The 14993-nt window shown below is 44.0% G+C and overlaps 1 protein-coding gene across 2 annotated transcripts in view; it reads left to right on the forward strand.

Annotated features, from left to right (window-relative positions):
- Cfap53 (cilia and flagella associated protein 53) overlaps positions 1-14993 on the forward strand; it is a 67644-nt gene that overhangs the window by 29619 nt on the left and 23032 nt on the right. The window contains exon 7 of one of the 2 annotated variants that reach the window (XM_344700.11): positions 14603-14705. The exons of the other annotated variant lie outside the window; for it this stretch is intronic. Coding sequence (XP_344701.3) covers positions 14603-14705 — 103 coding nt within the window. The remainder of the gene's footprint in view (positions 1-14602; positions 14706-14993) is intronic. 2 annotated transcript variants of the gene reach the window in all.

Here is a 14993-nt window from a genome sequence, read left to right on the forward strand (position 1 = left end):
GCTTGGTTTGTGGAGGTTCAGGAATCGCCACACAAACCATATGAACTCTGACTTTAGTTAAGCAAGAATCATTTATTGAATACACTGATGGATCAGGATCACAGACAGGAACTCGGGAGCCTAATTATAGTACCAGTCTGCTCTTAGGGCAGGCTTGGTATAGGAAAAACCAAGTTTGGAAGTTCAGAAGGCCAGGGTGGAGGCAGTATTGCCTTTTGGTTAACTAGACAAAGTGTTATTGAAAGAACCTAGCTCAAGTCTCAGGATGGCGCGCCCCAGGAAACACAAGAGACCGGTCTTGATGTAAAAGCAAGAGGCAGTTTAATAATAACGGAGCTCCGGTCCGACACGTGTCTCACGCAGGAGACAGAGGAGTCGACCCCGAAACTCAAAAGTCAGGGGTTTATATAGGGAAAGCTAGGGGGTTTTGGCGTGGTTACACACAATTGGCTCATTCAAACATAGCAGTGAGAACACAGCAGAAGAGTACATGCTAGAAGTCAGGGGCGTATCAGGGTCTGGAGGACATCTGGTTAAAGTGTGACTCTGAGTAAGCTGGGGGAGACGCCCTCTTGCCAGATGGTTTATGAGTCAGTCCTGATAGCCTGCGCTGGTTCCTGCATTCCTTTTCTTTATCTTTATGGCCTGCTAGTCCTGGCGGCAGGGCGGGCCCCGTCCTGGCGGCAGGGCGGGCCCCGTCCTGCCTGGACTTGCCTGGGCTTGTTTTTTACAGTGTTTAGCCCTGAGTCTGTGAATTTTGAAACTTACTCTATTAAACCTTAAATCTGTATAATTTTCCTTTCATTATCAACTAACCTGTAAGCCGATTTGTCCAAAGGTAAGAGGGATGGTGGGCAAGCAGTGAGCGGGTGAGTTTCAGAGCATTGAGATAACAGAGCACGAGTAATACAACCGCACCGTTAAGAACTTTAAGGGAATTCTTCAGTGTCAGCCATGGGTAATTACTTCTGGGAAGTGAATTCTGAGAACCTGAACTCAATTTCACCTTATGAAGAAAATGGAGACTGACCAGTTATGTTAAAAGGAGCAGACCACAATAGGATCAGGAATGGGATGAGCACATGAATAACCCTATCTAACTGTGTGTCTGTCTGTATGTATGTATGTATGTATGTATTTATCTATCATCTGTCTATCCATCTATCCATCTATCTGTCTGTCTATCTATCTATCATCTGTCTATCCATCTATCTGTCTGTCTATCTATCTATCATCAGTCTGTCTATCCATCTGTCTGTCTGTCTGTCTGTCTGTCTGTCTATCTATCTATCTATCTATAGTTCAGGGTCCATATTAAAATGTATTTTTTCTTCTTCCCCATTATATAGGTGTACCTGGACCAGAATGTGTACCATATACATTAAAGGGATTTCTTAGTTTGGAAAACACTACTAGAGGCATATTTATTCAAACCATTAGTATAACCCACCAAGTAGTCTCCCAGGCTCAGTAATACAGCCCTTGCCCAGATGAATTAAGATGTAAGGCAGAATAGTAGGCATCAGAAGAAGGGGGAAGTGCCTAGATTAAAGAGTTTGGATATTAGACAAGTTTCAGCCTTTTGTAAACTCTCTAAAATTAATTTGTGCTGCCCATAGTCAGAGTGAGTTTTCCAGGCAATGGATTGATGGTCTGGTGAGTTCCTACCTCTGTGTGGTATAGGGGCTGGGGTCTAAGCATAGCCAGAAATCCTGACTGATTTCTAGATGGGAACAATGAACAAGGTGATGAACCTCGTCAAGAGCAGGGATGGGGATCCCCCAGATTCCTGGACAAGGGTATCGGAGAACTCCTGTCCTGTGTGTGTGTGTGTGTGTGTGTGTGTGTGTGTGTGTGTGTGTGTATGAAGAACTTTAGAGGGAAGAGTTGATCAGGGCCTTGGTAGGTGTCAAGTTGATTCCCCAAGTTCTCCATGTTTCACACAGGCCAGAATTAATTAATTAATTAATTAATTAATTAATTTTTAGCTTTTTATCGATTCATTGTGAATTTTACAACATGTACCCCAACACCACTTATCCCCCATCCCTCTATATCTGCCCTTGCAACGCCGTCAAAGAAAACAAAAAAATATATAAAACAAAGACAACTATTGCTGTAGAAACTGCAGAGTGTCACAGTGTATCACACTCTTTTGCCCCACTAGCTTTACTTGCAAATATTCGTTGTAAGGAGTCATTGGTTAGATTATGCCCCTGGCTTCTGCTCCATCAGTACTGGATCCTCATTGGGACCCCTTTTGGGTATCCTGTTGTTTCCCTGTGTCATGGCGATCTCGCAGCTTTGGTTCTGTAGGACTGGCCCTTTCATGTGCTCCAGGGTGGGCCAGCTCAATGCCCTGGATCTGGGGCTGAGTTGTTCAGCCTGGCAGCTCTCCTCTGTCCTTGTTATCAGGGCTAAGTCTCCAGTGAAAGACCCTCAGACAGAGGAGACTCTCGCTCCAATCCTGAGGACACCCACCACCCCACGAACACACGGGACTCAGTCTTGATGTAAAAACAAGAGGTTTACTCGGGATACCAGTGCACTGGGGCTCAACACGGTCCTCACGCAGGAGGGATGTGAAGAGCCTCGGACAGTAGAAATGTATCGTTTATATAGTCATTTCAAGGCCACACAGTTTCATTAGCTCAGCTATTTCAGTGCCACGGATATCTGACTAGGCAGATGTTTCTCATCCTGAAGTTCCTGGGACAAGGTCGCAACCCTATCAGCGCAGCCATTTCAGTACCAAGGACGTCTGACTTGACAAATGTTTTCTTGTCCCGGACTAAGGATATCTAACTTGGCAGATGTTTTCCCTCTTGGAGTCTGAGTTCCCAGGACAAGGCCATAACTTCCTGGAGAGCAAATGGGAATGTGTTTTCTGTGCTTCTTGGTCTATTGTCTAATGACTAGCGAAGCAGAGGCTGACCTAGAAAATTTTTACTCTTAAGAAATGGCTGTATTGATGTCAAGCGGGGATCTTTCACCAGCACTGCCCATCTCTCAAGCTGCCTTGGCCCTCGGCAGCTGCATGGACTAGAGCATCACCGTAGCCTCAGGTAGTAATGCAGACAGTCTATTCACATCAGGTTATTTTTAATACTATCATGCTTCCAGTTCCCCTCTTTGTTGTGCCCAAACTATTCTGTGGAATGATGTCATCAAGAGGGTGTAGGCAGGGACAAGATAGAATGAGGCCTGTCATTGAACGAGAAGGAAGGATAGGCGGGAGAAAAGTTTGAGGGAAGATTAGGAGACTGGAGAGAGACAGGAGAGAAGCTGCCAAGAGAACATGGTGGTGGGACATTGGAGGTTGGTTCCGTTTCTCAGATAGTTTGATTAGTAGACTTTATGGAGGACTGGAGGTCCTGTAGTAACTTGAGAAAGAAATGGTTAGAGCAGTCTGCTAACTGCTGGTCTCTGAACCTGGAAAGCAGCGAGGGCAGGTCATTTAAACAAAATCTCATAGGGAGTAAATCCCTAATTAAGTGGGGTTGAGTGGGCCCAAAGCAAAGCAAAAGGAGACCTATCTATCCATCCTTTCTTTACTGGACTCTAATGGGAGTTCTGTTAGCGTTTCTTTTAATGTCCTGTGTATTCTTTTTACCTGCCCGGAACAATGAGTTCTATATTCACAATGAAGTGTCCTATCTATCCTTAAAGATTTTACTGTTAACTGAGAGGTTTTGGCTATGAAAGCTGGGCCATTGTCAGGCCCCATCGCTAGGGGAAGGCCAAATCAGGGGACTGGTTTTTGGAGGAGTTTTTAAGCTACTATTTGCTACCTGTTCAGAAAACGTATCCATAAAAACTATCCTCCCATGCCAGGCCAGATCTCTGTGATGTCAGTTTCCCCCAGTTCACTGGGCTGTTGGTCTTTGGTCATTTAGATTCCTTCCCGGTTAAGGGATTTCTGTTTTGAATTTGCCTGTGCATTTACAGATGCATCTACTGAAACATCTTACACTAGGCTGTCCAGTCTAAGTATACATATCATGATTTGAGCAACTCAGAAAATTTTGTGAACCCCAGATGAATAGCTTCATGAAAGTTAGCTACCTGAGTCCTGCCAGTTGTTTCTTGGAGAGTGATCTTTCCCTCTGGTGTCTTCCACCAACCTGTAGGCTTGAGCTGACTATCTGTTCTTTTTGCATCTTCTATTTCTTCTTGGTTATACTGTGGAGTCTCAAGGAACATCCAGTCAGGGTATATCCTCAGATTAACAATAGGCTCCATGGGTCTCAGGGCCATTTATCAAGTAGCTAGGTAAGCAACCTGGCTATCTCTTGCCTCAGGGGAGTCTTCTTTTTGATATCCTTGGAGTGGAGCAGCAGAGGATAACAGTTTTTAGGGTCTGCCAAATAGGTTCTGAGAGGGCCAAGATCTAATGTCCTTTCTCCCAGTGGTGAGAAGCTCTCCTTCGTTATTGATCATACCATGGACACCCACAGTGGTAAAGGTATATTGATGGTCCATAAATATGGTGGTGGACCTTTCTTTTCTTCATCTAAGAGCCTGATCAGATTTATTACTTCTGTTCTGCGGGCTGAGGTACCTTATTGCAGGATATTTGATCACACCATGAACCCTGAGATTGTGTTGTTTACTAAAAGAACCTCTTTCTAGTTGTGGGGTGGCTCGGCCCTTAGCACACACCTTTCATCACTCTGGATGCCCAACTCTCACAAAAAGAAAGAGGAGAGGGAAGCTACTTAAGAGTGAGCAGTCCAGTGAGAGGGGGAGGAGGAAGCAATTTTACTGGGAAAGTTTTACAGAGACTGGTTGGAGAGAGAACAAGCTAGACACAGGTAAAGATGGAGTGAGCCAGAGAAGGAGAAAGAACCAGAAGGTTAGAACAGGTTGCCAAAGTTAGTATGAGGCCAAGCAGAGCAATTCAGTCAGAAGCCAAGAGAGAACCCAGTTTGAATCAATCATTATGGAGAGGAAATTTGAGCCAGAATTGCTGAGCTGACCAGCCAAGCAGAGTTCAGAAAGAGCTAGAAATGGCGAGCTTGTTCAGCAGCAAGTCTCAGAGGCTGAAAACACTCCAGGCCTAGATAAGATTGTACGGAGGCTAGAAGCTTCCAGGACTAGGCCTAGGTTAGCAGGGGGAGACAGTAGTCCTTGGAGATAGCAATTATTTCACATGAATAAAAGTTCCTTTTACAGTACCTGCCTTGGATCCAAATCATTTCAGTGAAGATAACTACACAGCTCCCACATACCTCGTTTCACCTTTCATCTCTTGACGGTCATGATAGGATGAGCAGTTGCAGGTTTTCACGTGATGAGAGGTTAGCAGGATTGAAGGCAGCAGGTTTCTCAGTGTGAATTTAAGGGCAGTCTAGGAGTAGGGCCCAGCACTGGGGAACGTCGGCATTAGCCAGTATTCTGGTGTCCCTTAGAGGAGGTGTGAGGTGCTATGAGTATAAGACCCTGACCAGAATTAACTACTTTTTTCAGACCAGTGGTAGCTTGGATAGACAAGTAGGTCATCCTGCGGCTATTGGATAGGGTCCAGTCGTTCTGACAGGTATGTCAAAAGGAGTTTCCATGGCCCCAAAGTTTGGGTTGAAACCTCTTTTGTAATGTCTTTTGTTTCATGGACAAACAGATGACAAGGTTTTGAGACATCTGGATGCGCTAGGGCTGGAACTAAAGTCAGAGCTGTTGTTTTTAACAAAATCCCAATTGTTCAATTTTGCCAATAAAGACTCAGGAGGTAGATGCTGGGATGAAAGCCCGCCTGCCCAAAAAGGCAGAGAAAGCACCTAGCTGACCCTCCTCTTCAGCCCATGTTCCAAAAGGAAGTTCTCCTTTTCTGTGCTGTTTCAAACTCAGTGTCCATCCCTTCTGCTTCCTGTGCATCTCTCTGTCCATCACCCCCACTTCCTCTTACTCTCTATGGCTTTCTATGTTCATTCTCTGTCAACTGGTTCCTTGCTCTGCCTCTTGACTTATGGTTGACTTTATTTAATCCTGTTTATAATAAACAGAAAGCCCTTGGATTAAAAGTATGTGCTAGGGCTCAGCCACACCACATATAGGAACACTTTTTTTTTTTTCTTTTCCAGTAAACAGCACAGTTTCGGTAGCAGTGGGGTGGGGGTGGGGGTGTTTCACAGTGTGTTCAAATATCTGGCAACATAGACCTGTTTTTAAAGCCTCGAATTTTTTTTTTTTTACTCACTCCAGATTTGGAACTCAGTGCCCCTCTTTGTGCTGGTGTATAAAGGCCTTGCTATTTCTGCAAACTCTAGAATCTGGAGGCAGGGATACCTAGCCACACTTTCAACTTTCAAACTCATCTCTTTGGAATTGTCCTCCAAAGAATGGCAGCCTCCATCAGTTCTTGTCTGTTAACACCATTTGAGATACCTCCAACAACCGGGACCTATTTATATCTTTATCTTTTTTTTTTAACTTTTATAACTTTTTGCTAATATCTGGGGCCAACTAGGTGACAAAGGAAGTCTTGCAGCGGCTGTCTTCAATCTTTCTAAAAAGGATCTAGCAAAATTTGTTTAAAGTCTTCTTGGCCAGTGATAGGTTATTTCTCTACCATTGGTGAAATGAGGCAATTCAAGCCAGATTAGATTATATCAAAGGCAGGTTTATTGGCAAGCTACACTCAAGTGGGCGACTTCACTGGCCTCTGGGGCCTGTAAAGCCACCATGAGGAAAATGGGGGTAGGGTAGGGAGAGAGGAAGAGAGAAGGGGACATACACAGAGAGAGAAAAAAGGGGTGAGAAAGAAAGAAAGGGACTTGCACTCAGACAGAGAGGGAGAGGGGAGAAGGACAGAGGGACAGAGGAACAGAGGGAGAGAGAGATCAAAATGCAAAATATCTGGATTATATGGGGAGGAGCCTCTGGGGGAAGGCTGGAGAATTCAGGGTTGGGGGCAGGGTATGTCAAGTAAGAACTTGAGAAATGTTGGGAGAACCTGAAGGCCAGGTCTCCCTTTTTGCTATGTAAAATCTGCCCCTCAGTCCATTGTCCCAGGTCCAAGAACCAAACATCCCAGCCTTTTGTAGATTTTAAGTGAATAAGGGATGCTATAAACATCATGACTACTTCCTGCTGACATTGGGGCTCAGTTTTGGAGTGTAAGAATGTCAACCAAGTCCCAGAAGAGCTGAGGTTCACACAATATATGCACCAAGTCCACCCAAGTCCACAGAAGGGGGGGGAGGGGAGGGGAGGGGAGGGGAGAGGAGAGGGAGAACAACCAGGGGTGACCACCACACATTTAAAACAGGAGAATCTGGTGATGTGCCACACCCATTCTAGACACTGGATCAGTGCTTGTGTCTGACGTCCCCTGTATCCAAACAAAGGTACCATAACCAGACTTACTGTTAAAATCCCGCCAGGGGAGAAGAAGACCGCTGCCACAATTTTTGAGCCAGATTTGAAGCAAGCCTTATCGAATACTAGCCAGGATGATGGACACTGGCCAGTTCCTTAATCAGGGCTCTCAAAGAATTGCAGGCACCACATTGTATTCATCAGAGATTTATGAAGGCGAACTCCATAGGTTAAGCACTTCTGGCCCTTGTCCAGTAGGAGGCAGGAATGGATCCTGACATACTTCCTGGCCGCATGTCATTAGACATAACCCATGCAGTTGGGGCAACCAAGCTTGTTTATAGACGTGAGAGCATGTGGTTTATTAACTTAAATGAGCAACATCCCCAGCATTCCAGGGAGTCCTCTGTTTTGGGGACAGGTAGGTCTTACAGGCTTGAGGCACTTTTAGTTTGTATGTCTCTTAAGCATAGTAATTTAGACTTAAGATATAACTTTAGCTCTCACATTACCTCCAGGGGAGATGGAGCAGGTGACTTTCTACTCTGTTTCTTTGTGGGGTGGAAGTGTCAAACTCTTCCAAAACTTTAGGCAGGGGTTGATCAAAGAGAGTCCCGGGGACTTGAAACAACTAAGGTTGTGAGCCCTAGGAGTCCCCTTGACCACCAAACTTTTCCCGCCCTCAGGGATTCTGAGACATGCCCTTCCCCAGTGTCTCAAAGTCTTGTCTCTGGGATTTTGGTGGGACCTCCAGAAATGTTGTGGCGTTTAAACCAATAGAAAGTCGGCGACTACACTAGTGTTTAGGATCCCAGTGTAGCCCCGAACCTTTCACAGGGTGAGCCTTTAAACACACACACATAAAAAACATATCCTGTGTAGAGGTCCAGGAATCACCACCCTACCCACGAAGACTCTGGTCTCAGTTAAATAAGAAAGGTTCTTGAGCACGCACCCCAAGACCGATTGATCAGGGGTGCAGCCTAGACTCGGGAGCTAAGACTGCAGCATCAAATGTTTCCCAGGGCCAGCTTATAAAGGCAAAAACCAGAGTCAGCTCATGCACATGTACAGGAAGTCTGGAGGGATGGCTGGCTCTGACTCAAGCTATTTTGGCTGGCTAGACAAAGCGGTTCTAACTGACCTTTACTCTGACTGACCCTAAATAGAGCCTGTGGTTATGATATTTCCAAGAATAACAAAGCTCAGGACATAACAGAATATGTGGTCAACTTGGCTCTGCAGAAAGAATTTCCTGTGACAGTATTTCCGCAACAATATGAAATGGCTGGCAGGTACGAAACAAAATGACTGCAGCCACGCCAGGGAAGCAAGTCTCATGGTTGACATACTTCCACTTAACAAGAACAGTTGGCCAGAAGCAGAACTACAGAAGCCAAGAAGTGCCTGGTAGTTGGTGGTTGCTATACAGGAGCTTTTAAGTTTCACGAGATATCCACATGTGCCATCGGTCTCAGTATATCTGCCACTGGTAAGAGGAAGGTTGCTTTTGTGTGTTAATTTTACATTCTGCCACTGTGCATTGTTTGAAGTTGTCAGTCATCATTTGGCATTATATATGAAGTTATTTGTCAGTGTTATTTCATACACTAACAGGGTCCTGTTCAGAAAGCCTTCACCCATACCTATATGTGAGAGCATGCCCCCTATTTATCATTCCTTTGGCTGTTTTAAGGCACCAAGCCTTATGTTGAGGTCTTCGACCCATTTGGAGTTGAATTTTGTGCAGGGTAAAATGTAAGGATATAGTTTTGTTTTATTTTATTTTTCTTTGCCTAGCTTGTCTCACACCATTTATTGAAAATGTTGTTTCTTCTCTGGTGTATCCTTTCTACTTGTTTGTCAGCAGCCAGGTAGCTGCAGTTGCATGGCCTTGTATCTGGGTTGCCAATCCCACTGATCTACATCTCTATTTTTGTGTCAATATTATGGCTCTGCAGTACAGCTTGAAATCAGGTATGGGGGTGTCTCCCACAGTGTTCCTTTTGCTCTGGGAAGCTTTGGCTATCCCGAGTCATTTGAGCTTCCATAGACATTTTAAGATTGTATTTTTCCTATATCTCTGAAGAATCTCTTTGGTATCTTGATCCAATTGCTCTGGATCTATAATTTCAACCTGTTAGTATTCTATGGGACCAACATTTTTACCATATTGGTTCCTCTGGGTTCCTCTGATCCATGAACATGGGAGCTTTTTATGTCTTCTCGTGACTTCCTTAATTTCTTTCAGAGTCTTAAATTTTCCATTGTCAGGGTCTTTAATTTTCTTTGTTAGGTTTACTCTTGGGTCTTTTATTTTTGGGTGGGCGTAGCGGATGGAATGATCTCATTGGTTTCCTTCTCAGCATATTGGCCATTGTTCTATTGGATGCCGACTAATTTCTGCATATTCATTTTGTATTCTGCCATCTGCTTTATAGGTGTTTATCAGTTCTAAGGGAGGTTTGGAGTGAAGTTTTAGCTAGGGCAGTAAGATAAGAGGAAGAAATAAAGGGATATAAACAGAGAAGTCAACATAACCTATTTTTGTAGACTACATGATTCTTTCCCTCTTAGAGGTGTCTTCATTGCGTCCCGTGGACTTTAGAACATTGTGGTTTTGTTTTCTCTCATTTCTAGAATGCTTTAAATCTCCTTCTTGGTGTCTTCGGTGATCCAATCATTGTTCACTAAAATGTCATCGAATATCCATGTGTGTGCGTGGTTTGTGATGCCCTTACTACGACTGCTATCTCACTTGACTCTATGACGGTCAGACAAAGTACAGACTATCATTCCAACTCCCTGTGTTTGCTATGGCTTGTTTCATGTCCTGAACTGTCGCCCACTTGGAGAGCATTCTATGTGGCTGAGACAAATGTGCATTTTTTGATGTCTCGGTGTAATATTCTGTAGATATCTATTAGGTCTATTGATTTATGAGGTCATGTACCTATTCATGTGCGGAATGACCTTACCGACGAATACGGGGCATCGAAACCACGCAGGACTATGCTGTTGGATTCAGCCTGTGACTTTATATCTTGTAGAGTTTGTTTTATGCACTTGGGGGTACCTGTGCTTGGCATGGATATGTTTGTTTAATATTGTGATATCCTCTTGGAGGATGGTTACCTTAGTGGGTATGAAGAGGTCCTCTTTATCTCTTCTGAGAAGTTTTGGTTTGAAGTCTAAGTTGTCAGGTATTAGCATAGATATGCCCATTTGCTTGGAATATCTTTATCTGTAAATTCTAAGGTAGTATTTATCCTTAATGATAAGGCTTGTTCCTTAGAGGCAACGAAAAGGCGGATCCTTTGAACTTTATTTTTTTAATTTAAAAAAAAACTGTTTAAAAATCGTGTGTAGGGGCTGGAGCGATGGCTCAGTGGTGAAGAGCACTGACTGCTCTTCCAGAGGTCCTGAGTTCAAATCTCAGCAACCACATGGTGTCTCACAGACATCTGTAATCAGATGCCCTATTCTGGTGTGTCTGAAGATAGCTACAGCGTATAATAAATAAATAAATCTTTAAAAGAAAAAAAAAATCGTGTGCAGGCTTGTGTGTTTGGATGTGGACATGTGCGTGTTGGTAAGATTCAGCAGCTGATGACTCCAGGAAAGGACTTGAGGTCCCAAGGGACTAGTTTCATGTTCCTGGCCCCGGGACAATTCTAACAAAACATTTCTCAAAAAAACCACAAAATGTACTGGGCCCTCTGGGGAATGGAGGTACTCTCCCAGGATGATCCGATATCGGCCCAGCCAAACAGCCAAAAGGTCAACTTAACTACCCTGTTACCAAGTGTCTAGTTGCTGTTACTGTAATCTTCCCTCTAAAAAATGTATAAAAGGTGCTTGTAAGTCAGAATCGGGGTCACCACCAGTCTCTTATTTAGAGACTGCTGAAGGTCCATTCTGATGCACCGGAAAAATAAACCCCTTGCTTTTGCATTGATCTGAGTCTCATTGTCTCACTCGGGGTCTCATGGTAGGTAAAGACCCTCTGGGGCTTTATGGTGTGAGCATGGGTACCCTTAGAGGCATTGAGTGCCCCCTGGAGCTGGAGTTATAGGTGTTGTAAGCTGCCTAAACAGGTGCTGGGCGCCTAACAGTGGTCCTCCAGAAAAGTCGCAAATGCTCTTAACTGCCGAGTCACATCTCCGACCCCTGTATCCTATTTACCAATCCAGTTTGTTAGTCTGTGCCTTTTTATTGGGGAGTTCAACCCTCAGTTAATACTGAAAGGTGTGTTTTAAATCGCTGTCAATTTTATGATTTTTGTGATTTTTTTTAATATATGCTTCGACTGACTGCTCTGACTTTGTTTATTTTTCCCTGTGGCCTCTTCTGTGTGTCAGTCCTTCTTTTTGGTCTAAAATATTCCTTCAAGTATCATTTGTGTAGCTGGCTTAAGGGTCACAAATCTCTCTAGTTTGTTTTTATCGTGGAAAGGTTTTCCTTCCCCTTTGCTCCTAACAGATAGTGTTGCTGGGTATAATAATCTGGGCTGGCCATTTTGTTTTCCAGATCTTTGAGCATCTCTTTCCAAGCTTTCCTAACTTTAAATGTGTCTATTGAGAGCAATTAAAATGGCTTATGGGCTGAAGAGGCTTGCTTCCAAGTCTGATGACCTGTGTTGTAAGACTCAAATCGAGCCTTAGCTACTGGGAGACCCAAGTTCATTACAAAAGCAAGAGGTTTATTGTTCCAGTGCTCTGAGGCCATCCTGCACCCAGAGGAGAGGTGACTCCTTCTCTCTCTTTCATAAGCTTTCTATACAATTTTTGAGGCCAGATTATAGCAACAGCAACTCAGCACATAGTGATTGGTGGTCCTGGTGACCTTTACATTAATTGGCTGGGCAGGGATGGGGAGACTCAGGGACCTTCCCTAAGGCCTGGTGGGAAGCTCTAAGTAGGGCTCTTAGTGTTTGATCCTCAGAACCCAAATAGTAGAAGGATAGAACAGAAACCTACGGATTGTTAACACATGCACGCGCGCGCACACACACACACACACACACACACACACACACACACGCGCGCGCACGTACACACATTCATGTCATTTTAAAAGTTTTTGTAACGTGATTAGCTGCTATTCTAATGGGCTGTCATTATTTATGGCTTGGCATTTCTCCCTCGAAGTTTTCAATACCCTTTTTTGATTCTGAACTTTTAATCATTTTGCTCTAATATGTAACGGGGAGTTCCTTTTCTGGTCCCATCTATTTGGTATTCTGTTGACCTCTAGCACCTGTAAGGGCATCTCAGGTTGGAACTTTTTCTTTCATAATTTTATTGAAAATTATTTCTGTGCCATTGACCTACTATTCTCCTTATTCTGGGCGCACAGTTCATAGGTTTGATCTCTCTGTGGTGTCTGAGATCCTGAGTGTTCAGTTCATTTTCTGTGTGTGTGATCCTGTTCTTCCACTTTGTCTCCGAGACTCAATGGTGTGCTTCTTCTTCTGCCGGAAGGCTTGCCACAGAGCTTCTTGGGAACTGAATTTTCCATTGCCAGTTTCATTCCCCTTGGAGTTTTCTTCAGAATGTCTCCCTTTGATGAATTCTATCTTCATGCCCTGAGTTGGATTCCTTATGTCTATCAGTTGTTTTCATTTTCTCAGATTTCAATCAGTTTATTTCTGTCCTCTCAGGTCGCCTAGGGTTTTGTGTCCTCTTTAAATGAGTGGAGCTCTTTGAATTTGTTTATAATTGTTCTTTTTAATCTGGTGTTTCCTATCTCATCTAATTAGTTCACCTTTGGAACCATTACTGGTACGTGGGTGGGGTGTGTTATATTTTTTATTTTTTGTATTAAGTATATTGTCCCAACAAGTCCTAGGTATCTGGTTAGTTGTGACTTTTGCTATATATTTTTTTACTTTGCACCCTGATTGCTCTTCCCCTCTTGGTTACCTCCTCCCTTCCTCCTTCCCACAGTCCCTTCTCTCATCCCCTCTCCCCTTCTCCTCTGAAAGTAGAACCCCCATCCCCATCCCCAGGTTTCCCCTAATCCTGCCACATCAAGTTTCTGCCAGGCTAGGACCTTCTCCCAGTGAGGCCAGACAAGACAGCTGAGTAAGGGCAACAGATTCTACAGACAGGAAATAGTTTTAGGGATAACCCCCACTCCACTTGTTTGGGACCCACATGAAGACCTAGCTGCACATCTGCTACACATGTGTGTGGGGTCTAAGTCCAGCCGTGTATGCTCTTTGGTTGGTGGTTTAGTCGCTGAGAGCCCCCAAGGATGTTAGTTGACTTAGTTGGTCTTCCTGTGGCATTCCTATCCATTTCAGATCCCTCAATCCTTCTCCCAGCTCTTTGATAAGAGGGCCCAAGCTCCATCCAGTGTTTGGCTGTAGGTCTCTGCATCTGTCTGAGTCAGAGCCTCTCAGAGGACAGCCATACTAGTCTCCTGTCTGTAAGCATAACAGAGTATCATTAATAGTGTCAAAGTTTACCAAACCTTGGGAGGAGAGTGGAGGGGAGGAGTGGATGGGGAAGAGTGGCTGTTTTTCTCAAGTCCTCCTTATGCTGGACTCCTTGTGGCTAGTAGGTCAGAGCACGGTTCCAAGGGCAGGGAGGGACCATAGGCATTGGGGATGAAGGGAGCATCCCTGGTCCCTGACGAGCAGGTGTAGCTAAGATACATTTCAATCTGGTATGAAAAGGCCACTCACAGATTTTCAGAAAACAATGGGAATGAAAATGAATCTGTGTGGATCACAGTGTATAAGGAACTTTTTTTCCTGGAGAGAAGTATGTCTCCTTATTTATTTATTTATTTATTTATTTATTTATTTATTTATTTATTTTTGAGATAGGATTTTACTATGTTACTTAGGCTTGCCCCAGTTCCCTAGGCTCAAATACTCTTCTAACAGCTTTATGCCTGGTTTGTATTTCTCTCTTCTTCATTAAAAAAATATTTCATTATATTAATTTATTTCTTTGTCTGGGAGTGTATGCATGTTGGGGGTTGGCAATGGGGGGGTGTGCAAGCACACACACACCATGGCACACGTGGAGGTCAGAGGACAACTTGCTGGAGTCGGTTTTGTTCTTCCGCCATGTTTCCACCCCAGGGATCGAACTAGCAGCCTCTCTCCCCTAAGCCATCTCACTGGTCCTACTTCTTCTCCATTCTTGATCCAAGATCCTCCCCCAGCAATTCTAAAGAGAACGTGGCTTCAGCGCCCAGAAAGCGATCAGCAGCAAGTCTTGTTAGGAAGGAGAAAAATCATCTGTCAAGTAACGTTTCTCGCTTTTCTCAGTGCAGCGAAAACTCAAAGAACAAGAAGAACTTGCTCTGCATGAACAGCGCATAAACGAAAGCCTGAAGGTGCTTCACGAGGAAGACATGAAAGATTTTGCCAGGTACGAGGGCGTTCTCTCTATCATCCTTTGTTATGGAGAAGAACGTATCGGTAGCATAGAGGGCGAAGCACCATTAATCTACACATTACCAATGCTATTTTGTGTCAGTGCCACGCTGGTCCTTCTAGAGCTTCAGAGCAATCATAAGATTTCACACAGAAATAGGCACAAACTGTATTGGTAAAATTAAATTTCACTATCATAGTGGGTCTGAACATACACATTGGTTTTTAAGCCAGATGAGCATCTTAAATAACAACATAAAATTTGCAAGAATTAAAAAAAAAA

This window comes from Rattus norvegicus, chromosome 18, assembly GCF_036323735.1.
Source record: "Rattus norvegicus strain BN/NHsdMcwi chromosome 18, GRCr8, whole genome shotgun sequence".
Classification (NCBI taxonomy): domain Eukaryota; kingdom Metazoa; phylum Chordata; class Mammalia; order Rodentia; family Muridae; genus Rattus; species Rattus norvegicus.